Source organism: Manihot esculenta, chromosome 4 (assembly GCF_001659605.2).
Source record: "Manihot esculenta cultivar AM560-2 chromosome 4, M.esculenta_v8, whole genome shotgun sequence".
Classification (NCBI taxonomy): domain Eukaryota; kingdom Viridiplantae; phylum Streptophyta; class Magnoliopsida; order Malpighiales; family Euphorbiaceae; genus Manihot; species Manihot esculenta.
In genome coordinates this window covers 32,627,759-32,654,585 of record NC_035164.2, presented here as the reverse complement: position 1 = coordinate 32,654,585, position 26,827 = coordinate 32,627,759, and the positions used below count along the sequence as shown (strand labels likewise).

General features: G+C 29.6%; 2 protein-coding genes across 16 annotated transcripts in view; one reads left to right on the top strand and one right to left on the bottom strand.

Annotated features, from left to right (window-relative positions):
• The window catches only part of LOC110614210 (proline-rich receptor-like protein kinase PERK3), a 57,335-nt gene that overhangs the window by 22,799 nt on the left and 7,709 nt on the right, over nt 1-26,827 (bottom strand). For 4 of the 10 annotated variants that reach the window (XM_043955754.1, XM_043955761.1, XM_043955751.1 and 1 more), the window contains one exon: nt 26,015-26,768. The exons of 4 other annotated variants lie outside the window; for them this stretch is intronic. In XM_043955754.1, the coding sequence (XP_043811689.1) occupies nt 26,643-26,768 (126 nt within the window). In that variant the 3' untranslated portion in view covers nt 26,015-26,642. Of the gene's footprint in view, nt 1-26,014; nt 26,769-26,827 lie in introns of those variants that run through there. 2 more of the 10 variants (XM_043955752.1, XM_043955753.1) reach the window with 2 other exon arrangements.
• Nucleotides 10,370-26,827, top strand: part of LOC110614208 (proline-rich receptor-like protein kinase PERK3) — a 38,086-nt gene continuing 21,628 nt past the window's right edge. Inside the window, exons 1-16 of one of the 6 annotated variants that reach the window (XM_021755718.2) lie at nt 10,376-10,551; nt 10,727-10,777; nt 11,353-11,685; nt 11,754-11,840; nt 13,445-13,515; nt 13,727-13,809; nt 14,521-14,659; nt 15,166-15,324; nt 18,404-18,476; nt 18,647-18,973; nt 19,288-19,368; nt 19,477-19,547; nt 19,754-19,827; nt 20,354-20,477; nt 20,930-21,097; nt 21,311-21,608. In XM_021755718.2, coding sequence (XP_021611410.1) covers nt 10,467-10,551; nt 10,727-10,777; nt 11,353-11,685; nt 11,754-11,840; nt 13,445-13,515; nt 13,727-13,809; nt 14,521-14,659; nt 15,166-15,324; nt 18,404-18,476; nt 18,647-18,973; nt 19,288-19,368; nt 19,477-19,547; nt 19,754-19,827; nt 20,354-20,477; nt 20,930-21,097; nt 21,311-21,409 — 2,025 coding nt within the window. In that variant the 5' untranslated portion in view covers nt 10,376-10,466 and the 3' untranslated portion in view covers nt 21,410-21,608. Of the gene's footprint in view, nt 10,552-10,726; nt 10,778-11,352; nt 11,686-11,753; nt 11,841-13,444; nt 13,516-13,726; nt 13,810-14,520; nt 14,660-15,165; nt 15,325-18,403; nt 18,477-18,646; nt 18,974-19,287; nt 19,369-19,476; nt 19,548-19,753; nt 19,828-20,353; nt 20,478-20,929; nt 21,098-21,310; nt 21,609-26,827 lie in introns of those variants that run through there. The other 5 variants (XM_043955738.1, XM_043955740.1, XM_043955741.1 and 2 more) reach the window with 5 other exon arrangements.

The window sequence follows — 26,827 nt, the reverse complement described above, 5'->3', positions numbered from 1 at the left end:
TAAGTCTGAAGCCCTTTGACCTTGTCCAGTAAAAGGGTCCTTTGTCATCTTACCTAGCAAACAAGATTCACAATTTTCAAATGATTCAAAATCAAACGAATCTAATAAACCATCTTTATGGAGCTTAGATATGCGATTCTCATTTATATGGCTAAGACGACAGTGCCATAAATATGTTGGGTTTAACTCATTTGGCTTAGTTTTCTTAGAAGTTATGTTATAGATATTGCTGTCTCTAGAATCATCTAGATAAAGGACATAAAGGCCATCATATGAATTTGCAATACAATAAAGCAAATCATCTTTATTAATGGAGCATTTCTTATTCTTAACAAGAAATGAAAAACCTTCATCGTCCAAAACTGAAACTGAAATAATATTCCTACTCAAAGTAGGAACATAAAAGCAATTGTTCAAAACTAATAAAAGCCCATTGGGCAACACAAGTTCATATGTCCCTACAGCTATGGCAGCAACTCTTGCTCCATTGCTTACACGTAGGTCCACTTTGCCCTTTTTCAGTTTTCTACTCCTTTTGAGACTCTGCACATTTGTACAAATGTGAGAACCATATCCGGTATCTAATACCCATGAAGTAGAAATAGATAAATTAATATCTATAACATAAATACCTGAAGTCGTAGTCTCACTACTCTTCTTCTTCTTGTACTCATCCAAATAGAGTTTGCAATTTCTCTTCCAATACCCTGGTTCCTTGCAATGGAAGCAGATTCCTTCCTTAGGAACTATTTCCTTAGGAACTTTTGCCTTGGATTGCCATTTAGGTTTGCCTCGTCCCTTAGGCCCATTTCCACCTTTAGACTTGGGCTTCCCCTTATTTTTCATGGGCTTTGACATTCAAAATTTGGGTAGGCCTTTTCTTAATATTTACCTCAGCTGTCTTTAGCATCCCATGCAACTCAGGAATGGATTTCTCCATATTGTTCATGTTATAGTTCATGACAAATTGAGAAAAACTGCTAGGTAAAGAATGTAGGATCAGATCCGTAGAAAGTTCTAAACTCAAAGGATAGCCAAGCCTAGCAAGGTGATCAATGTAGCCTTTCATCTTTAAAACATGAGCACTAACTGAATCACCTTCAGCCATTTTGCAATCATGCAATGCAATGGTAGTTTCATACCTATCCTGCCTAGCTTGTTGTTGGAAAGCTTGTTTGAGATGGACACTCATCTCATAGGCCTCAAGGTGCTCCAGATCCTTCTGAAGTTCTGGGCACATAGTCGCCAACATAAGACATCCAATGTCATTAGAATCATCCATATGCTTCTTATGCTTGTTCTTAACAGCATTAGTAGCATCAGCAGGAGGTGGTTCAGGGACAGCTTCATCAAGCACGTAGGACTTTTCTCTTGCTTGAGAACAATTCTCAAGTTTCTAAACCAGTCAATAAAATTAGTCCCATTTTCTTTCAGTTTATCCTTCTCAAGGATGGATCGCAGTGATAAGGTGGAATTGTTATTAGCAGCCATAATAATCTACAAAATTATGCAAATATAATTAATTTAATAAACAAATTAATATTGAGGTGATAATAATCTCCCACTAAAATATAACCCTCAAAATAATAATAATATTTTAGTGGGCTAAGATCCATATTTCACCTAATTCTAAGTCAGCTTTGGCATGACGCTTAGAATTAAGTTATTTAGGTAGGTAACCCCTTACCAATTACATCTAATGTAACTCTTATATTATGAGGTATTGACATCATATGTCAAATGCATGTTATACCTCATCTAATGCCTTAGGCCCAAAACCGTTTTGATAGCCTAATTAAGCTCAACCAAAATTAAATAAATGAGTAACCATTACTCATCCTACCTTACTAGGATAACCTAATGCACTTTGCTTTGGCAAAACCTGCATTTTGGTGATCTTAGTCTTGATAGGTTTTTAATATATGGGTGGCATTAAAACTTAAAATTTTGAAATGAGGGTTCAATTTTAATTTTAATTATTTTGTCTTGCATGTGTATATATTATGACATCCAATATGCATACATATATAAACCATCATGCATAGTATCTCATACTAATGTATAACAAAATAATAAAATTATTTTACATAGTCATTTAAATCTGATTTAAAGACTAAAATAAAATAATTTATTTTCTATTTTCTTATAATTATTTTGTCTTGCATATATATATTATAGCATCATATATGCATATATATATATAGACAATAATGCATAGTATCTCATACTAACACATGACAAAATATAGTCATTTAAATCTAATTTGAAGACTAAAAGAAAATAATAAAATATAGTCATTTAAATCTAATTTAATGACTACAAATAATAATAAAACATAGCCATTTAAATCTAATTTAAAGACTAAAGAAAATAATTTAAAATATAGTCATCTAAATCTAATTTAAAGACTAATAATTTTAAAATTTATTTTCTTATTATTATTATTTTAAATGTTAATTTATTTTCCTTTTTTTTTTTTTTAATTTTTATTCAGGGGCAAAAACGTAATTTTGGGGCATCATCTTCTTCCCCCAGCTTCTGCCCGAAGGTCCAGAAGCCCGCCGGACTCTCCGGTCGTTGCCCTCATCGTCGCGCGACTCACCGGCGGGCGAACCACCGATGCATGACCCACCGGCGCGCGAGGCACTGGTCGAGCGATCCCCGGGCGCGCTACCCCTTGGGTCGCGCGACCCACGGGAAGGCGCGACCCACTGGGAGGAGCGACCCTCCGGTCGTGCTACCCCTCGGGTTGCGCGACCCACCGGTCGCGCGACCTGCGGGGAGGCGCGACCCTCCGGTCGCGCGGCCCTTCCAGGGCGCGCGATCCTCCGGGGCCGGCCTTCTCAGTCACTGCGTTCCAGGCAGTGACGCCGGCTAGGCTATTGACGGCCGAAGAATCAGTCGTTCCTCGCCGGCGGCGGCAAAGACACTCTCTGCAGGTGGTCGCGAGCGTCACACGCCCTCCACGTCCGCCCATCAGCCTCGCCAATTTCTGGGTTCACGATGACTGTTCATCGTGAATCCAGTTGCAAATATTTTTATTTAATTAATTTAATTTTCTAACAAAATTAAAATTATTTAAATGATCTAATCATTTATCTGTAACTATCATGCCATTCTTATAAACATATATCACATATATAATATCAATCATAGCATAATTAATTTAAACGAAAAGCACAGGTAGGCTCTGATACCACTGTTGGAAATCCCGAAATTAATTGCAATCCAGTTGCGCAGCGGAAAAAAAAAAATTTTGGATTTCCTTTCCCAGAATCCGAGTGCTCCGTTTAAATCATAAGAAAGATGTGAGACTAACCTGTTAATCTCGTAGTGAAGATACACTGGCGGACTGATGGTGCTGCCTTTTCAAACGAACACCCTCTATGGTATTCACACGAACGTCTTCTATCCTTCTAGAGTGCTAGCTCTTTTCAAGATGGATAGATTATGTGTTCTATGATCTACAATCTTTTAGATTGAGTTTTCTCAAAACTTTTACAAAACCAAAAAAACCACCTACTCAATCTGTAGAAGGAGTATTTATAGGCCTCAGTCTTTTTATTTTCCCACAACTCTTTTCCTAAAAGAGTTGTGCTTAGAACCCACTATCACAATCTCACAGATACTCAAATATCTTTATGTGATAGAGTCCTTTATCTGTAACACTTACAGATAGACTGCAGATCTTTTAAATATTATTATCTCATAATAATAAATTATTATTATTAATAATAATAACACTTATTATTATTAATTATATTAATAATTAATATTAATAATAATATTAATAATAATAACACTTTATTATTATTAATTATACTAATGGGCTTTTAGCCCATTAATATAGCACATCAACAACGTTCTTGTGTGTGACCCAATAGGCTCATATTAATTGGCAATAGGCCCAGTCCAACAAGGCCTATAAATCATAAGTGGCCTCTAGCAAGACATTATGACTACCCAACTAATATGAGGATCAATAGTCCGATAAAGCCTATTAAATAGAACATGTATTAATCCCTTTGTCTCACGATATCTAGTTTGAACATAAGTCATGGTCAATGTCAAACTTATAATGTTCAAACTTATGATTTCTCGATCTCTAAGTAGACTGATAAATTCAAATGATATTGATCACACTATCAATTCATTTGAGCACGGCCATGCATTTCTCAGTCTCACTTATCGAAGGGCCCAGAAGATATCTCTCTCATAAAGAGGGACAAATCCTATCTTGATTGTTCATTTTCCTCTACATAATTTCTATTATGTTCAATCATAACCTTTATGATTGTCCGATTAAAGACAACGTTTGATTATGTCAAAACATAATAGTCCTTATGTTGGAAACTATGACAATCTCAAGTCAAAGGATTAAGACATAACTACTTTGAGATTCACTTATGACAATGACCCATGTAGTGATCTCAATGCGGGTCCATCCAATACTTTGTTCTCCAACAAGTATTTATGATTATTGAATTATATCAACATATACATAATCATCTCATGATTATCAATCAATAACCATACCAGTTATATTATTATCATCATAATAATAAATAACCAGGGATGATAATCATTATTATGTAACATGCAAACAAATAATAATGATAAAAACCTCTTTTATTAATAACCAAAACGACATACAAAAAGGTCCAAGATAATGGCCTAGGGCATATACACTAACAGAAGGTGCCGCCGAAAGTGCCCTGTTCAGCCACTTCATGCATATCTCTATGTGATATTTTCAGGATGTTTTAGGGGGTTTTTGGGGAATGTAATAGAGTTATGTTTATGTATGTTTGGTCCCTCATTGGAGTCCACCTGTGTAGGTTCGGACCCGAGGAACCAAGGACCCCAGCAGTGAACCAGCTGCTACAGAGTTTGTCAGAGTCAGCCAGAGGTGAGTGGAACTAAACTTAACTTTTTAAATTAAGAAATGAAATGCTTTATTCATGCTTCATGCATCATGATCATATTATAGGTTGTTTGCATCAGAATGCACGACTATGCCGCATTGTATTGTTGTGATAGATGATAGTGGATGGACATTAGGATGATTCATTAGCCTTCTGAATACGAAGTCCTGTGGTGCCCATAATAGGGCCGGGCAATACGAAGTCCTGTGGTGCCCATAATAGGGCCGAGCAATACGAAGTCCTGTGGTGCCCATAATAGGGCCGGGCAATAACTCCGAGTACGAAGTCCTGTGGTGCCCATAATAGGGCCGGGCAATACGAAGTCCTGTGGTGCCCATAATAGGGCCGGGCATGGAGTTGAGGGATTTTTGAATCAGTCCATCCGTGGTGTGATTTGTTTGTGCAGTGACGCATTTCATGATAGCATGTTTTAAATATTCTTTTTTACAGTTCTACTCACTGGGCATCTAGCTCACCCCTCTCCCCTAACCCCAGGTTTGCAGGTACGGGATAGATAGAGAAGGCAAGAAGAAAAAGTCATATGTATGTAATAGTTAGTGTGTGGACATGACAACTGTATTATGATGAGATGTAGAAATATTCAGGATGTTATGTAATGAAGTCATTGAGGATAGAGTTGTGCTTGACCATAATGTATTGTTAATCCCTTTTGTATATACATGATCTTATGTTATGATGTTTATGTAAACTAACTCAACACAGGTTGTTTTGCCTTTAAGGCTTGATGAGATCCCACAGAGGGACTATGTTATGTATATGTTCAGAGTATGCACAGGTTGAGTTAGTTGATGACAGTATGTATGAAGAAAAGTTTTAATTTTTATGCATGTTGTTGATCATGTATGGGATTATACAGGTTTACAGGTTATATGTCAGGCTTGCTACGGGTCCCGGCGGCCTTAAGTCGACCCGGATCCTAGCGCCGGTAGCGGTCCGGATTTCCGGGGCGTTACATTTCCAGTAGCTAAATCATAAGGTTTATAGGCCTTGTGGTTGCTGGCATAGCCAATTAAAGCTGTCTGAATGGATTTTGTGCCAATTTGTCTTTGTGATTACTGGTTTTCGTGGCAAAACAAAGGCATCCAAACTTTTTGAAGTAGAAGTAATCAGGAACTTTTCCATAGAGCCGTTGATAAGGACTCTCCCACCCAAATTGAGTCATAGGAAGGTGTAGAGATAAATGTTATTTAATGTTGTATATTATGTTATTTTAAGATATGAGCATATTTACTGACCTCCTGTTGTAAGGAGTTTAATATGTCATTGAGTTCATTTATTTTAGTAGATGTGTCAGGTATATCAAAGGGTGTATCCTTTCCTTCAGGGAGACCCTCAATAACAGCTACTACCTTTTTTTCAAGCTCTATGTTTCTATTTGTTTTGAAGGACTGCCCACTAATCTTGGTTTTGGTTTTAAACCACTCAGAATATCCTATAAGTTTAAAACAACCATTAAGAGCAATGTCCCTTTTGATAGTCAGGCTTTTTCTGTCTCCCTTGGTATTGTCCCGGTGTCCTATTTAGCAGAACAAGGGGTTCAATATTCCCACTCATACTTTCTAATATTTTCTTTTGAGACACAAACTTAAGTACCATAGAGTAAGCCTTATTTATACAGGGTAGCGAGTCCATACCAAGAATCTAGTATCTCACAACCTTGTAGGTATCACTTAAACTCATGAGAAACTACATGAGCTTGTTTCTATTATTTATCTCATTAATGGCTTTGGATGGTCCACAAGTACATGGAGGAGGATTTCCATCGATCCCAATTCATTCTAAAGCCTTTTTAGTTTTGTCAAATAAACAGATGCAGATGCATTGTCTTAAGATATTAAGGAGATCTTCCTATGTAATTTATAGATCATGGTCCCATTACATTCACCAAATCTTTCAGTGAATTCGAGTCAGAGGTCCCTAGGTAAGGTTGTGTAAATGAAGCCATCGACTCATTCTTTAGATATAGAGTTTAATATCCAGAATGTGATCATGAAATCACATCGTTTCCATTGTTCATAGGAATCAAATACTTTATCAGGCACAAAAATTGTACCTTCTATGAATTCTAGTTTCTACTTGGCTCTTAGGACTATCCTAATGGCTCTATACCAAAATCAGAAATTGGTTCCTATCAGAGGAGCTGAAACTAAAATCATACCTGGATGGTCTGAAGATTGGAGAGTAAGAGGATCTCCAAGATTTTGAGTCGCGATCTGGCCTTTGTCCTTCGCCCTTGTGGTTGTGCCTTCTTTGCTGTTATTTTCTCATTCTGCTATTATTAACGAGATATACTTAACATGCAAGGGAAATCTTGGTGTGAAGGCGTGAGATCTGGTAAAAAGAATGACCGATTTTGAGAAGGGAGAAGATGGGGACAAGATAGAAAACTTAACCCGCTTTAATACCATGTAGAGAGAGGTAAGAAAAATACATCTCGACTGTATTAGAACTTATAAGAGAAGAAGGTTGTGTCTGTACAACCGTCAGTAGGACTTACATATAGTCCTTCAATACATATGGTGAGAAACACGAGGAACTAATATTAATGTAAAAACTCGGCCCAAAATGATCCAGATAACTTTTAAATCCATTTTTCACTTATTTGAAATGGTTAATTCAAATTATTTAATAGTTGCATGCTAGTTAATATGTACAATTCCATTTTTTTCGTAATTTTTTGATTTGGGACATTTCATTCTCCTATGCTAAATTTTGCGACGTTCTCATCGCAGCTGAATTGAATACAATTGCTAAGTCAGGACCGTACTCTCAGGTATTGTGGTTTACTAGTATTTCGGGTGGCTCTATCTTGTCTCGTATGGGTAACCCTTTTCTCACAGACCCACTAGTTTCGCACAATTCAAGATAGCTCTAATACCAATCGTAACAGTTTGGTCCAAACTCATTCAAATAACTTTTAAATTCATTTTTCACTTGATCCAAAATAATTAACTAAAATTATTTAATAATTTTGTACTAACTATTATATATAATTTTATTTTTTCGTAATTTATGGATGTGAAATGTTTGAATAAAAATTGTTTCTACACTTAAAAAACAGCAAATATGCCTATATCCTAAAATAACATAATAAACAGCATTAAACCCCATTTATCTCAACAAATACTTTTATTGATATTTCTCATGCTCTGGGTTAGCTTGATGTTTAAACCTCTTAATTGCAACAACTTCACCATTTGGAAGTTCTCCTTTGAAAACTTCACCTGTAAGACCATCGCCTAGCCGATTATTGTCGCTAATGGAGAAACAACGAGCTGCTTTTGCTAGTTCTTCATGAGAAAACGTCCGAACACTTGAACTACATAATATAATTAAATATGAAAATTCTACTTATTTTTTGTTAATCAAAACATATCAATTAAGAAAAAAATATATTATTTTCTCTGTTAGCAGCTGCCTCAATTGGAATAGCACTTTCCTCAATGATCTCCAAAAGAAAATAAAAATCAAGAACTTATATGTGGGATAATTATGTGCAAGATGAAACTTCAAAAGATATTATATGTCTTTTTCTGTGCTGATATTTGCCTCAATAGCAATAGCAGCTTCCTCTTTGATCTCTAAACGAAAATAAAATAGAAGAAAAATTAAGAATTATGTATGCAAGATGAAAGTTCACAAGATATTGTATACCTTGTTCTTTGTTGACAGTTGCCTCAATTGGAATAGAACTTTCTTCTATGATTTTCAAAAGAAAATAAAATAGAAGAAAAATCAACAACTTATTAAATGGCATGGAATTTATACGCGAGATGAAATAGATGCTAAAAAAAATACAGAACAATTTTTAAATCATGCATGATATAAAAAATAATTTTAAAATTATGTAAAATTTAAAAATATTTTCAAATTTAGTATATACTAATTCGACATCCATAATGCATGCAGTAGATGGCCTGCATGCATGCACCTATGGATGCAGATAAGGAAATAAAATTTAATATTTATTTTAAAAATATTAAATTAAAATAAATATTAAATTTTATTATATATTAAAAAATATTTATAAAAATTTAAATATAAAATAAAATTAATACTATATAATTTATTTATTATTATAATATGAAAATAAAATAAATAATAATTTTAAAATAATAAAAAATAGAACGGATGAAATATTTTAAAAAATTAAATTATTATATTTTGAGAAAAATTATTAAATTTTATTACCTATTTAGTTATATTTATTTTCAAAAATTTAACTTTTAATAAATATTAACACAAATTTATAACAAAAATTATTATAACAAAAATATTAACTAATTAAAAAATTAACTATTTAATTTCTAAAAATTAACTATTTCTAAATTTCTAAAAATTATATAAAAACTTATATTAACAATATTACTTCATCTTAAATATCTTATATTTTTTAAATTAAAATTTAATATTTTAATTTTTACTTAAGTGAGAAAATTATATATATATTTAAAAAATATAAAAATTTAAAGAAAAATCTTATTACAGTAGAGTGGAAGAAGATAAATTGATTAGTATTAATTTTATTTTATTTTTAAGTTTATGTAAATATTTTGTAATATATAATAAAATTTAATATTTTTAAAATAAATATAATTAAAAAAATAAAATATAATAATTTTTTTATTAATATAATAATTTAATTTTTAAAAATATTTCATCCGTATTAATTTTTTTTAATTTAAATATTAAATTTTATTTTTTTACCTGCATGGACTTTTTAAATTTAAATATTAAATTTTATTTTTTTATCTGCATCTATGCAGGTGCATGTATGGAGTGCATGCATACAGCTCTTCGGCACTATAAGTGCCGAAGAGTTTTCTGACTTTTGACACCGTCTTTTGTTTAACATCGGCAGTCATTGACACCATCATTTATTAGACGTCGGCTATCGTTGGATTGCCATACAAAATTTAAAAATATTTTTAAATTTTATATAATTTTAAAATTATTTTTTATATTATACATTAGTAAAAAAATTGATATGGATGGGTGATTGCTGCTAAACTTGCGAGAAAATGAGAAAGGAGCAAGGTTTTATTTTTATCCTATAATATGTATTAACCACTGTCCTTCCTTTTTTTTTAATTAAAAATACTTTTATGATATTTATCTTTATCTTTATTTATTTTATTTTTTTAATTCCTAGGCCAGTTGTATTTTTGTGAATCCAGCTAGCTAATGGAAAGATGATCACATGAAAAACAGGTATGCTTTTTATAATTTTTTTATTAACTTTTTTATTTTTTATTTATATTTTATATCGAGTAATTGTAACACATTCAAATAATAAGATAGTATTCGCTGCCAACTTGCTTTTGCCTCAATTATTGAATAAGACGAAATATTACAAATATCGAAGTCTTTAAATATTAATTAATAAATGCAAGTTGACAAAGACTCATGGAATAAATTTCTGTGGGGGCTGTTCTTAAAATGTTTGTTCAAGATTAAAATTTATAAGAGAAACATGTCCAAGTTAAAAGCATAACGCATTCCGCCCAGCATTTAGGCACCATGGGGAAAACTGTAGGGACTCTGCAACTTTTGATCGGCTGCTGCAAGACCACTTCTGAGTCAGATCGCTGCCAAAACGACACAGGTATTATTTACCGGCTTTCTGTAACTAATCGATCCAAAGTAATAGAACGCAGAGCCACTTGAGTTGTATATGCTTCCATCGTAAAACTGATGCTTCTTTCTTTCAATATTGAAGTTGTCTGTGTACTCTGTTTTTTTTCCCCTAACTAATTGTGGCTAGTTGTAATTTTTTTCAGATGATAGATCCAAGTTACCTGCACCGCCACCTTACCAGTTGAAGGAATATGGTTATAAAGAACTAGCAGATGCTTCTTTCTTTCAATATTGAAGTTGTCTGTGTAACAGCCCAGCCTTCCTCTGGGTCCGGCACTGTTACCGCTCACGGCTCAGGGCTATCCCTCGCCTGGCCTCTTTGCCACCTCGGGCGTTCCACTGGCGTCGTGAGCAGCTCTTAACATCCCTTCACCCTCACGGGTTCCAGGCAGGATTTGTCCCTCGGGCGAGCGCACAATTGGTACTCACTCTCACCAGACTATTCCCTTAAAGTGGGAGGTCAAGGGTTCGAGCAGTGGGGGAGGCGACCTAATTCCCAGAGAAAGGAATTGGGCCAAATCCACTCGGGCTAGGGCGGGCCGTAATGGCTCCCCGAGGGACAAATCCTGCCTGGAACCCGTGAGAGTGAAGGGATGTTAAGAGCTGCTCACGACGCCAGTGGAAAGCCCGAGGTGGCAAAGAGGCCAGGCGAGGGATAGCCCTGGGCCGTGAGCGGTAACAGTGCCGGGGATCACGTCCGGGCTGTTACAGTCTGTGTACCCTGTCTTTTTTTCCCTAACTAATTGTGGCTAGTTGTAATTTTTTTTAGATGATAGATCCGAGTTACCTGCACCGCCACCTCACGAGTTGAAGCTATATGGTTATAAAGAACTAGCAGTTGCAACTGAGTATTTCTCCCAAGACTATCTCCTTGGGGAGGGTGGTTTTGGACAAGTCTACAAGGCAACCTTAGATGGTGAAGAAGTTGCTATAAAGAAACTTAAAATAATAAAGCTGGAAAAAAAATTGGAGGAGAGTGAGTTCCTTACCTGTGTGAATCATCCAAACATTGTTAAGATGATTGGGCTTTGCAGGGAGGGATCCAATAGAGTGCTTGTTTTAGAGTTTGTTCCTAATAAGACATTGACATATCATTTACACGGTGAGTCCTTTTACTCAAATCATAAATATAATCTTATTTTTTAGTATGATTTATTATGTCTTTAACAGATGAAAAGAACAAGATTCTGGACTGGCCAACCAGAATGAAAATTGCCTTGCAATCCGCAAATGGGTTGCTATATTTACATCAAGGCTGTGAGTATTTTTACTGCTTTCTATGATTTTTTTTTTCTTTTTCAAATCATGTTGAAAAATTAAAAATCATGTATAACTAAAATGTAAGTTCGGAGTGTGTGGCATACTTATTCAAAGCGTTGAATAGCCAGCTTGCTGACGTGGCAGATTTATTCGACACACATACCATTTCAATAATCATTTCAATAATTATGTAGCTCATTTTTTAATATTAAATTTATATTATATTTTTTATATTAAATTTAGTTATTAAAAGATAAATATTTAACAATAAATTTTTTTATTTTGAAAATATTATTTTCGTTATATAAATTATTAAATAGTTTTTTTTAACAATTTCAAAACGAAATGAAACTTTTTAATTTTTGAAAATAAAATTTTAATGTTAAATATTTATTTTTTAATAATTAAATTTAATAAAAAAATATAAAAATATTTCTTTTTATCAGTTTTTTTTTATTATAGTAAAAAAAAGAAATTGTTCTGGATTTAAATAAAGAAACTAGGTGACCGTTGTGGTTTTTGAATGGTTGGGTCTATAAGTGTCAAATAAGAGTTGAACACTATAAGTATTGAAAAAATTATTCAGTAGTTTATATAATGAAAATAATTTTTTAATTTTTAAAAATAAAAAAATTTAATTTTAAATATTTATTTTTTAATAACTAAGCTTAATACAATAAAAATACAATACAAATTCAACACATAGATATAATTTTCAACCTCCAACGCATCACTATCATGCCAAAATTTATTTTTCTAAATTTTCAACATTGCTATTTCATAGGCATCCATCTTAGAATTGACTAGCAATTTTCACCATTGATTTTAGTCCGGCATGCTTTATTGTCCTCTTGTAAAAATACAAGAATTAGTCTGTAACTCTCGTCATTGCTATTTGATTTTTTAATTTATTTTCGGAGTAATCCCAATATCGTATTTAATGTTATTATACAATTCTAGCATAATACACAAGAAGCTACTGTCTCAATTTTATTTAAGGAGATCACTACCTTAAATTTATCTCATGAGGCTATTGCCTCACTTTTTATTTAAGAAGGCAATTACTTCAATTTTATCTCAAGAGACCACTGTCTCACTTTACTTTAAGGAGGCCATTGCTTCACATTCATTCAAAAATATCACTACTCCAAATTCATTTACTTTTGTTTTAAAATCACTCAATTGGTTGTCATTTCTAAAAAAGGAATTTTGGGTTGGTTCCACCACCTTAGGCTACTTGTCACTTATGGACAACTTGATTATAACAATTTTTAGTGCCATCCTCTCTTGGATGCAAGCTGGTTGGAGGCTTTGGGCTGTGCTGGTTGATTTGCAAGGGCTTAACTTGAGTATCAGTTTAGTCCATGTATTAGGGGAAGTTGCCACATCAGCAAGCTAGTTATTCAACACTTTGAGAAGCATGTCACCCATCCAAAATTTAAAAATAAATTTCGATTATACTTAATTTTATTTTTTTTGTTTTTCTGCATGATTTAAAAAAAAGAACTGATTTTCTATGCTATAAATAATTGTTCAAAGTATACATATATTGTTAATTAAATTTTTTTAAACTCTTATTATATGTGTAATTTTTTTTTCAGGTAAACCGAAAATTATACATCGAGATATGAAAGTAGATAATATTCTCCTTGATAATAATTTTAATGCGAAGGTATTACTTATATATATATTAATTAATAGTGTTTAAACTTTAACCTAAATTTTAAGATATCTTTTGATAATATTGAAAAACTTGTATGATTTTATCAATTTGCAATTTGAATATAAATAAATAAATTTATTACATTCTGTTTTGTTTTCAAAAAAAAATAATTATATGTTAAAAAAAATCTAACAATTTATATGAATCGTTATTGATTCAGGTTGCTGATTTTTCACTTTCTAATTTTTTGTCGGATACTGATAAAGTTTCCCACATCACCAGTCTATTTAGGGGAACTAATGGGTAAGTATATATACTTTTTCCTTACAGTACACTTTTGAATTATAAAATAAAAAGTATAAAGTAAAATAATGACGGGAGCTTATGAAAACAAAAAAATTAAGTAAAATGATAGTTACTTTTGCAAAGTAATTCTTTATATAAAAATTTTAAATTAATAAAAAAGACTATTTTTCAGATACATATATTTTTTACAATTATATTAAATTAATAACATTTAATTAAGTTATTTAATTATAATAATAAAAAGTTATAATACAATTATTAAAATATTTTATTCTATTGTCCATAAATTTTTTTTTTGGTGTTTTCTGAAAATATCACTATATATTATTATATATCAATTTATTAATTTTTCATAAAATAATCACTTTAACATACCTACAAATTTATAGAATAAAAATGTAAATGTCAGAGTGTTTAATTTTTTAAATTTTACCAAAAAAATATATTTGCATATTTTTTAATTATTATCATGTTTTGTTAATGTAGAGGATATTCTCTGTATTATGGTTGATTTATAAAACTAGATATTACTTTAAAAAATTTGAAGTAAAACATAAAGTTTCTATAAAATTTAATTTCTTTTCATCTCAAAATAATTATACTTGATTTAAATAAAATGATGGAGAAAAAACTTTATTTTCAAAGATTTATCTAATTAAAAATTTTAACTTATGAAAAATTTTTAACTTAATTTTTTTATTATTGCAGTTATGCAGATCCAGAATATGGTAATATTCAAAAAATTTCAGATAAATTAGATATATATTCTTTTGGCGTTATACTTTTAGAATTAATTACCGGACGAAAACCTTGCTCTGATTACGGTGATGCTACAATAGTCAAATGGGTAAGACACTAACACATGCATATATGTTGATTTAATTATAAATGATTAGATAAATATTTCTTTTCTTTATAATATTCAAGATTTTTTTATAAGTGAGAGCTTTCTAATTTTTTTTTCCCTCTAAAACTATGTTTAGACTAATTGAGAACTCTGTTTTCTTTTTCTTTATAATGTTAAGATTTTTTATTAATTGAAAGCTTTTTAAATTAACATTTTTTCTTTATAACTATGTTTAGACTAATTGAGAACTTTGTTATAACTAAAGTTATATAATTCAAATAAATTATACCTATTATATATTTACATTTCAAATAAGTTCACACCTCTTATTTTTTACTTTGACATATTATAAATAATCAATGGAAATTTTCAAGTACCTTAAGTCATATATTTTTCTCTAAATTAAACTATTACATCTAGAAAAAGAAATATTGTAATGATAGTTATAGAAAATTAAAGCTTTAATTTGATAAAAAAAATTATTAACAAATTATATTTTCATTCAGGCTAAAAGTAGGATTGGACAAGCTTTGTACGAGAATGACTATACGAGTCTTGTTGATCCAAGATTGAAAAAGTATGAGGAACTAGAAATGATAAGAATGATTTATTGCGCTGCTGCTTCTTTATATAAACCTTCATCTTTTCGACCAAATATAAAACAGGTAAGAGTTTATATATGTAATTAATTAAATGTCGTTATTTTATTTTTTAGCCTTAATTTTATTTATTATATAATTTATATTTTAATTTTAATTTTATTTATAATATAATTTATACCGCATTACCTAATAATAATAATAATGGTTTTTAAAGATATTTTTATTCAATATTAATATATAACATTTAAAAAAAAAGTAATTTCATATAATTAATAAAACTCCAATAAACATTGGGAGTCTCATCCCAAACATGAAAGCAAGAATGATTAATGAACTCTCTAGCTAATGTGTGAGTTGCGATTGTTGCTTGTCTCCTATCCCACTTAACCAAGCTATCAACTCTAGAGTTCAAAATTTGTTTATAATATGAAATAACGAGACCAAGCTCTGAAAAGTCTCGAAGAATGCTGTGTAAAGATTGGACCACATGCTGGCAATCCGAGATGATGCAACCATTTAATGGCAAGAATTTCTCGTCATTGTTAGAGTCCTCGATCACAAAGCCATATCCTTTCGAGAAATCAAACACAGCTCGTCATTGTCAGAGTCCTCGATCACAAAGCCATAGCCAACGAAATTCTGAGCTGGGAACATTGCTCCATCAACTTAACTGAACCATTCACAAAAGTTTGTGTGAACAAAGTAGGTGTATAAATTGGTTTTGAGGCGTGAAACAAAAGGAAAAATGCATTTTTTTAAAAGTTAATTATCTCCTTAAGCTTATTGGAGGGTTGTGGGATACAATAAAGTCAAGAAAATTACATGCAACAATTCTGTAACCTTTTAGAAGAAATTCATATTAAAATTTAAGAAGGAATATGAAAAGAGTTAAGCATCTCTTCGATAAATACAGACATGTTTGAATAGAAAACAATAAAAATATTATTTGTCTCAATTAACCACGTGTTCAAGTGACAAGTCTTTGATTTATAATATAATATATCCAAGGAAAAATTACTTTTTTATTCCTGAAGTATAGCGTAATTAACGGATTCGTCTCTCTATTTTTAGAACCCAACACTTTCATCCCAGTCCTTGAGGTTTAATTTCTTCAAAATTAGAGATCCATCCATAAAAAATGTCGTTAGTGACACAAAAAAATGACCAAATTACCCTTTTTAGAACCCAACACTTTAGTTCCTGAAATTTAATTCCTATAAATTTATAGGTCGCTTTCTCAAAGAATTGAATGAAAAAATACGTTTTCATCCCTAAGATATTACATAATTAACTGATTTGTCCCTCTATTTTTTGAATTCAACACTTTATTCTCTAAAGTTTAATTTCGTCAAAATTCAAGGAAGAAAATCTCAAATTTAATCTCCATAAACAAATAAAACTTTTAATAAATTTAGGATTCAAATTGAGCAAAAATAATAAAAATTAAAATATATAAAATTTAAATTATTAAAAATAAAAAGTTAAAACTCAATATAAATTATTTTTGTGATGGTGCTCGCTGTCGATCGTTGCTTGCTATTTGAAAAATTCATTAAAACTTTTCTGACATTTTAAAAAGTTTATTAGTTAGTCTTTTCATTAATTTTATCGTTAAGTATTATAAAAAAAATTTAAAATACCCTGATATGGAGGGATTAATTAGTAAATTTTTTAATAATTTGAGGGACCAACTAATAATTTTTTCTAAACTATAGAGACTAAATTATAAAATATTTAGTGATAAAATTAATAGAGGAACTAACTAGTAAACTTTTTAAAATGTCGGAAATATTTTAATATATTTTTTAAAATTGAGGGACTAAATAGTGAGTTTTTCCATACTCTAAAAACTAAAGTCATTTTTTCATTTTATTATTAATAAGAGTATTTTTGAGATTATACTTATTCTCTTTGATTTGATCGAGTGAAAATTATTGACTTAACAAAAATTTTTGATGAAAAAATCTTAAATTTTAAGGGAATTAAACTTTAAAAACGAAAGTGTTGGATTCTAAAAATATAGAAACAAATCCCTTAATCATACTATATTTCAAAAATTAAAAAATATTTTTTTCTATATCAATTTTAAATTCTCTCCAAAATATTTTATATTTTAATTAAATTTTTTCACAAAATAAATACTTTGAAAAATCATATAGTCTTTCTATATGAAATTTTTTACTTTCTATTTTCGCAATTTATTAAACAGCTTGTTGACGAGACACGGCCGGACGGCGAACTAATTTCCATTGTGGGACAGTTAGTCCGCTGCTGTCCACTTGACTGCTGGATGCTGACACCTGGACCTGTTTTGCTATTCTGACAGGCCTGCCAGTCAGATATCCATCGAGTAGCGACCTCTACTATTTTTGCGTTGGTTTGGGAATTGTGCTGGCATAGTTCCAAGTTGCGAGCTGACCATAATTTCCAAGCAATGGCAGCACATTCAGCTGCTATCTCTTGTCCCTTAAGCATCAAGAACTGCATCAACGAACTCTCCAATGAACATCTAGTAAATTGCAAACAGAAGACCTTAACCTTCATTCGATCGGGTCCGCCGACAGGGAAGATATACTTTTAGTATCATAATCAACGAATTCTCCAATCAAAACCCAGAAATCAACATATACAAAGGTATATGCAGTGGGTCTTCATTATGCTTAACCGCCTTCTACACCAGAAGAAACCTATTAACCATGGGCCTCCATCCACCACCCGTTCAAAATCAACGATGTTATAAAAACGAAACAAAAATCTTTTCGCTTCTAGGGCACCATAGACACTCCACCCAACGGATGCCTCAGATGGGCCATCATAGATTTCATTGACTGCACATTAATGGAGTTGTAGGTTAAAAACATTCCTACCATGCAAAACTCATAGTTCGGTTTGGGTTCCTCTTTAGAGATTCTAACAAGTAGAGGAATAGGAGTATCTTCTTCTTCATCCAATGAAAGATGGGTGAAATCTTGTTCCATGATTAGAGACAGTCACGAAGAACAGAAAAAAAAAGAGACAAAGAAAATTACAGGGACATAGCTACCACATAGGGATCACAGAGGGAGACTATTACCTGTAGTTAATTTATTTAGTTGATTATATATATGGAGTAACATTTAAAGATTATATATTTGTGATGCAGATAATTGAAGTTCTTGATAGAAAAATGTTGCCCGAGGAGATAATGGATAGGAACGACATCGACGGTCTGCTGGGTATTATATATGAATTTCCATTTCTAATAAATTTGTCAAAAAGTGCTTTTTTATGGAAATTCAGATTCTCAAATACATGAGAGTGTTCATATACCAAATCAAAAGGAAGTTTTATGCATTTTTGCTCTGTTTTCTGTTTTACTAGCTGTGGCTTGTTATTATTTGGTCAGATGGAATACCTCCAAATACTCAAATAAACATGCCAAAGATGTATGGTTTTGAAGAACTAGCAACAGCAACTGAATTTTTCTCCAACGCACATCTCCTTGGCGAGGGTGCTCTTGGTCAAGTGTTTAAAGCTACTTTGGATGGTAATGACGTTGTCATCAAGAGACTTAAACGAATCCGACCAGAAAATACGCTGAAGGAGATGAAATTCCTTGGCGTTGTGAGGCACCCAAATCTTGTCAAAGTGATTGGGTACTGCAGCGAGGGAGCCAATAGAGTGCTTGTTTCAGAGTTTGTTCCCAATAGAACCTTGACATATCATTTACATGGTGAGTGCTTTTTTATTGCCATCTTCCCTATAATAATTAAATAATTTAAGTTAATCATTTTAAATTTAAATAAAAAATAAAAAAATTATTTGGAAATACGGTGTAAATTAAGTTTTTATTTGCCATATAATGACTTGTTAGAGTCTTACAACTCAGTAGTCTATTCCTAACATTATTTCACAGTTACATAGGCAAAGCAAAAATCTGATTCAAGAAAATTAATCATATAAATCCTAAATTAATTAAGTAAAATAAAATCATGATAAAAGAAATTTAATTAAAATATATATTCTAATTTTAACTGATGTATACAGGAAAATATATTTTGGATTGGTCAAAAAGAATAAATATTGCCATACACTCTGCAAAAGGGTTGGAATATCTTCATGAAAACTGTGAGTATTTCCACTCTGTATAGTTTGTAATTTGTTCTTTATATATGTATTTTTTTTATTAATTTTTTTATTGAACCTTTTAATATCTTTTTGTATTTATATTTTTAGGCAAACCTAAAGTCTTACATGGATATATCAAAACAAATAATATTCTTCTTGATGATAATTTTGAACCGAAGGTAAGATATTTTTATAAAAAATATTAGTATTTTCATTTAAATTTACAATTAAATGCTAAAAATTTTGAAAGATATTTGAAAAAATTTTGTGATTTTATTTATTTAATTAATGCTAAGATGTAAGGAAATCTTATTCCGGTTGCTTGCTTTTTTTCCATATATAAATATGGGAAAATTTTTTTAATTTTTGTAAATTATTGATTCAGATTGCAGATTTTGGTCTTTATGATTTTTTGCCGGATCGCTTTTTTAGTACCCACATATCGACAGGAAGTATATTGTAAGACATTTTTCCTTATTAATTAAATGATCAATGGAGTACAATTACACTTTAAACAGTTAAAATTTTAAAATAGAAGAATAACAGAAAAAAAATATTAATTTTAAAACTCTATTTATCTGTGAAAAATAATTTATATTTATAAAGTATTTTTATCTTAAAATAAATTTTATGAAAAATATTTTTTATAAAAAATATTTTCTAATCAGATAATTTATTTTTTATTAGTTGATTTTAATTTAAAAAATAAAATTTATTAATAAATTTATATATAAAGATTTTAATAAAAATATTAATACGTAGAAAATGATTTATTGCTTTTAAGAATGAAGTCTTTTTTTTAAATAATTTTTTTATTATGAAAATATTTTTTATTAATTAAATTTTTTAAATGTTAAAAAATATGAAGAATATTTTTTTAAAAAATATTTTTTATAAATTAAATGGAATCTAATCGTTCATTAAACGAAGATTTTTCATATTTTTTTGCAGGAAAAAGAAATTCTAACCTTACTTTTCATTGCAGTTATGCTGATATTGATCAACAAAAACTATCAGAGAAATCAGATGTTTATTTTTTTGGCATCATACTTTTGGAACTAATTTCTGGAAGAGAATATATAGTTAATGGCTTCCCCATTTTTTCTTGGGTATGACACTAACTCTTCATACGCATAGCTTTTATTTATATATAAATATGTGGTTAACAATTTTTTTATTTTTTAAAAGGTGTTAATTTCAATCATAAATTATTAATTAGTTTTGCACCCAGTCCACAGTCAACCCATAAAGCTATTTAATTTCAATTAAAAAAAACTTAAACTAATTAATTAAATTTAGAAAATATATATGTTTAATAATTTTACATATTTTATCTATATGCATGATTAAATATAAGGAGACCAATATTTTTTTATAATTCATATAATTTATTTATGTCTTCTTTTCTAATTTATTTATAAATATATACGCACCAATATAATTAAAATAATTAGAGTTTTATAAATTTAATGATAGTTATAGATTATTCATGACACAAAAAAAGTTTATTTCAATTTTTTTTTTAAAAAAATAACAAATAGTTTCACTATTCAATGTTCAGGCTGAGGATCTGATTAAGCACGCATTGGATAATGGTGAATGTGAATATACCAATCTTGTTGATTCTAGATTACAAGAAGAATATGACAGGGAAGAGATGCTCAGAATGATTTACTGTGTTGCAGCTTCAGTATATAAACCTCCAAGGTTTCGACCAAACATAAGCAAGGTAACTATAAAATTTTAATTAAACCTTAAAAAAGATTTTCTTAAATCTTGAATTTGTGATTATATTAATATTATATAAATTAATTGTTGAAATAATTTTTTAAACAAAAATTTTGAATTAATTGGGTTTGCTACTTACCTGTCAATACTAATTTATTAATTAATTAACTAAGATTTATACGTTTAAGCATTCTTCCCTTGCTAATTGATGCAGATTGTTCAAGTCTTAGAAGGGAGGATGCCTTGGAGCATAATCTGGGGAGAAAATGACAACGCTTTCCTTAACTCTCTCGTTCGACCCTTTGATCTTTGATTTTTTATTTTTGTCCTCGTGGCTTGATCCATCTTTGTGGTTTGATTATGGTTATTAGTTCAAATATTGTGATTTCGTTGTCTATTCTCTTATGATATTAAGTTTGAGGTTTTGAATTGTTTTAATTGTAATCTCAGCTTCTTTTGATGAGAGATTCCTACGAGAAAATGGTAGAAAAATATGATCGATTCCACCGCCAGTACATGCATGTAAATTTGACAGTTTTTTCGCTTTGCATAATTTATTTTAATTTTCATCGAATTTGAAGAGCCTAATGATCGGATTAGTTACTTTTTCAAACTAAAATTTTTTAATTTATTAAAAAGAAATTTTATTTATAAAATAAAAGATTTGCTAAATTTCATTTTTTAAATCATTGTAAGCTCCATTATTAAAATGTTTAATGAGAACATTATATTCCTTGTCATTATTAATTATTAATAATAGTAAAAAAATTATTGTAAAAAATAATTGATGATCGTGATTACTTATTAATATTAGTAAAAAAATGATTGTAAAAAATAATTGATGATTGTAAAAAGTAATCGTAGTAAATTATGTTAAAAAATAATATAAAATAATAAAGTTTGAGTGGTGTTAGATATTATTCTTAAAAATTTATTTCGTAATCATTTAAAATTAAACAAGTTTTTCTGAAATTTAATTTTTAGGATCAAGATAACATGAATTTGTCTTTAATTTATAATTTAGCAAAAAGTATGGAGAAGAGAAAAAATAAAATAGAAAATGATTTCCTTTTTGAAAATGCGAAAAAAATAGCAGTTCTAAACTGTTATAAAAATTTTGAGATAATATAATAAAATTATAACGGTCAGATTTAATATTAGATTTATATATCAAACCTGTAACAGTTTAAAAATCTCATAAATAAAATTTTTAACGACCATAAAATATTTAACGATCACAAAATCTTTTGAAATCTAAATTTATTTTACAACAATCCCCCTACATATCTCAAAAGATTTTTGTTACTGAATTTAAAAATTTAGTGTATATGTTTTAAATATGGTATTTTTTGAACTATAAACTAGACCTGGATTAATGAGATTGGACATACAGAGTAATTTGTGAAACTTTTGTTTCTATGAATCAAAAACTCTTTTTGTATACTAATATCTCATCAATCTCATAATACTCTATAGATCTCGTTGTCAACACTGTTTTGCGCTAATAAATCATACAAACACTTAGTAATTCATAGGTGCTCTAGAAATTATACAACAATCTCATAGAAGTAACTCCACTCTACATTTATATAGGTGATATCATTAAGTGTGTACTGCAATTTATACACTATCCATAAGGGATAAGAATATCATTAAGAGTTTTCATCTCATCCTTTCATTAATGCAGTCTAGCACTCTTCACACCATAGAAAGGAACAATGTTAAATAGTGCTAATAAAACTAACACGTTACTTGTTATTACCCATAGGAATCTTCAATAACAAAAGTTGAGTTCCTATCACTGTTAATTTCATATTGCCTAAATCCCATTCCTCTCGATATTTTATTTATTAACTTTTTTCTTAAAAGATTTTTTCAGAAGATTGGCCAAATCTACTTCTGACCCTACATAATTAATAGATATAATTTTATTTCTTAGCAACTGCTCAACCATATCATGACTTAGACAACTATGTCTATTTTTATCATTTAAAGTTTTATTCTTTGCAATAACTACTACCGTTTGGCAATCACAATACACGAATGATATTGATTTTATTCTCAACATAGTATTTGTTAAGAAACTTCTTAGTCACTCAAGTCTCATTGTTATTTAATTTTAAAGCAATAAACTCTGACTCAATAGTGGTTTTGACATTGAGATGCCTAATTTTTTTTAGAAGAAACTCAATACTAATGCTCTTATAATATAATTATATTATCATTCATCCTTATAAATTTAATATCCTAAATCAAATTTATAAATAGAAAAGCATTTAATTTCACATGCTACATTATAACTTGTCTCGAATATAAGTATATCATACATATATAAACAAATAAGAATATGGATATATATACTAACCAAAACTTGGTAAAATATCTCATGTCACTCTTTAGATGCTCATTTCAAACCATATAAAAATTCAAGAATTTTATTTTCTTAATTAAAAACAAGACAACTCTTAACCACACAGAATATAAGCATATTTTTAGCAAAATACTTTTGCACTTTTAAATATTTTAGGTTAATCTTATAAAAAATTTCATAATTCATAGGATTCTTATGAAATTATTATTTTATTTTGTTCTATTGCATTACTCTTAATGCTACCATGAATAAAATAAAAATAAATGCAAGCATACGTAAAAGTAATAGTATTTCATAATAATTTATTACTCTAAACTTTTCAAAATTAAAAGCCCACTAAAACTCCGCTAAAAAGAATTTAGGTACTACTTAGAGTTCAACGATAAAGTTGTTGTATCTAATAAAATTCTTAAAATTTTTTTTTAATTTTTCTGGAAACTTTCTCAACATGTGTTACAAGAATATAGCATAATTATTTATCAAGAATTAAATTAGAAAAAGATTAACATTGAATAGCCCAAAGAATGAAATACTTTTAAAAAAATCACATGTGTTACATTAATGCACGTTGAACTGTTAGAATCAATAATTAATTTTTCAAATAAACAAATTATTATCTTATGACATATTCAATAAACAAGGTCAAATAAATTAACGCTTACTTGCTTTCTAAAACAAATATGGATTTATATCAATAACAATATTATAAGAGTGTGCATTTCTCAATAAGAATATGGATATTATATAATAAAATAAGAATTTTTTTCTAATAAATGAAACTAAAAAATAAAGATAAATGGATAAAATTTAAGTAAATAATAAAATTATTAAATTTTTCCAACAATATCAGTATTTGCAATTTGGATACTTAAAAAAAAATGATTTTCTTATCCATCAAAATCTAGTTTGTCGGCTATTATTTCAAGTATTTCCACTTCAAATCATGATAAAGTGAAATTTTACAATTGACATATTCATCTCAATATACAACCTCAATTTAGATAATGGAAACCAATTAATTAATATCTCTTTCAATTTATAACTTAAGAGAAGCATAGTGAGTTTCGGTGATCATTATAAAGTAATTAAAAAAAATGAATTCATCTAAACATCGTTGCACAAGCTTCACAGAATCATATGAATAATGACTAGAAAGTTTTACAAGTGCTTTCTACGACACTTTTTAAATTAAAAATAGCTAAAGTCATAGAAATAAAAAATAAATAAAAGCATAAAGCCATAAAAATAAAGAATCAAAATAAAAGAAAAATATTAAAATGTAAAGAACTAACCTTAATAGAAATTTTAAAAGTGATATCCACTTTAACATTGACCTTAATAATTATGATTCTTTCAATCTTTCAATATTTGATATTTCAATCATTATCTCAAATTTTCGGCTTGCTATGATTTCCTTTGTTTCATTCTCTTTATTCTTAACTACCGTATTTCTTTTCTATCATTGAAAGAATAAATCCTTAAGATTGTTGAAAAAATATGATAAAATAATAAAATTTGAGTCGTGTTAGACATTGTCCTTAAGAATTTATTTTACAATTCCCCAGGATTAAACAAGTCCTTTTGAAATTTAATTTTTAGAATCAGAACAACAAGAATTTATCTATAGTTTATAACCCAGCTGAAAGCATAGAGAAGAAAAAGAATAAAGTAGAAAATGAGAGTGACTTTCTTTATAAGATGCATGATATTTATAGTGAAAAAAATAGCCATTGTAAACTGTTATAAAAATTTTGAGATAATATAATAAAATCATAACGGTTAGATTTAATATTAAATTTAAATATCAAATCTGCAAAAGTAAAAAAAATCTCATAAATAATTTTCAACGATCACAAAATCTTTTGAAATTTAAATTTATTTTACAATAAATTACATATATAGTAAAAAATAGATGTTAATTATCTTATTAGAGCACCATTCCACATGTAATTTACATGGAATTATACAGTTTAATTATCTTATTAGATCGTAAAAAGCAAAATAAAAATATTTGTCTTCTAGAAGTAGTATCAAGCAACAAAATTAAAGGATGATGGTCTGATTCAAGTAAGGATTCACGAATAATATGAGCTCGAGGAAAACATTATTGTCACTCATTAAAGACTAAAGCACGATCAAGACATTGTTAAATAGCTTGATCTCCAAAATGCTTATTAAAGCATGTATAAACAAAACCTTTACATTCTAACTCCATCAAGGTAATTGATTGAATAAAATCATTAAAGTCCATTACTTGAGAAAATATACCTCACATCTCTCTAATTTATTGTCCTAGCACCTAATCGCATTAAAATCACCAATACAGTGCCATGGGATGTCATGAGAACCTCGAAGGCGTAGTAAAGCATTCCATAAAAGAGCTCTATTGCTTCGATCAAGATAACCATACACAAAAGTCATTTACCATTTTAAATTTGTATGAACTAATTGTACCTAACGATTCATAAAATATTGTAAAGCAATCCGCAGTTCCAACAAAATTAAGTCATCCCACCATAATGAGAGACCCCTGTCTTACCCATTAGATCAACAAAAATAGAAAAAGATACCCATTATGTTGTTGTAAACGTTGCATATATGCACACTAATTCATAGTCTCCATAAGAAAGACAATACACGATTGATATTTACGAATAAGCTCTTTCAAAGATTTTATTGCCAAGAAATAACCACTACCTTGGCAATTCCATGCTAAAGAAGTCGTATTGACTAATCACAAAGCTCAAAGGTACAAAAACCAAATGAGAGGCTCAATTGTAAAAAAATACTACTATAAAATCTGTAGCTTTAATCGTCTCCAACAGAAGCATTGTTGCCATACTAATAAAGTGTTGAAGCTATGCCTTTACAAATAGTGTTGGCATACAACTCACATGCCCAAATTCCTCTCCGTCCTGTTGGCCACTTGCACCGCACAGAGATTGGAAAACAAAAGTTCACAAAACTGGTATCAGGCTCCTTAATCACAATCTCTGTCGATTTTGCCAGATTCCTGCTCGGTTCCTTTCACAATCAACCATTGACTGAATTAGTATTTTTTTTTTCTTCACACAAAAATAAATATTATTTTACACACATACTTTTATTTTATTAATTTATTATATCATATAAATATCTTACATAATACAACCATTATATTTTATAATTTTCCGCTTTATGGCACCGCCGGCCTCAGCGCCTCTGGTAGAGCGTAGGGTGATCCTTGATATAGGTACTGGGTGTCATTTCTCAGCCATATATAATCCATAGGTTCTTTATTTCCTTCAAGTACTTCAACTATCTGTATCACAAAACATATAAACACAAATTTTTTAACATTTAAAGTAGCTATCATATAAT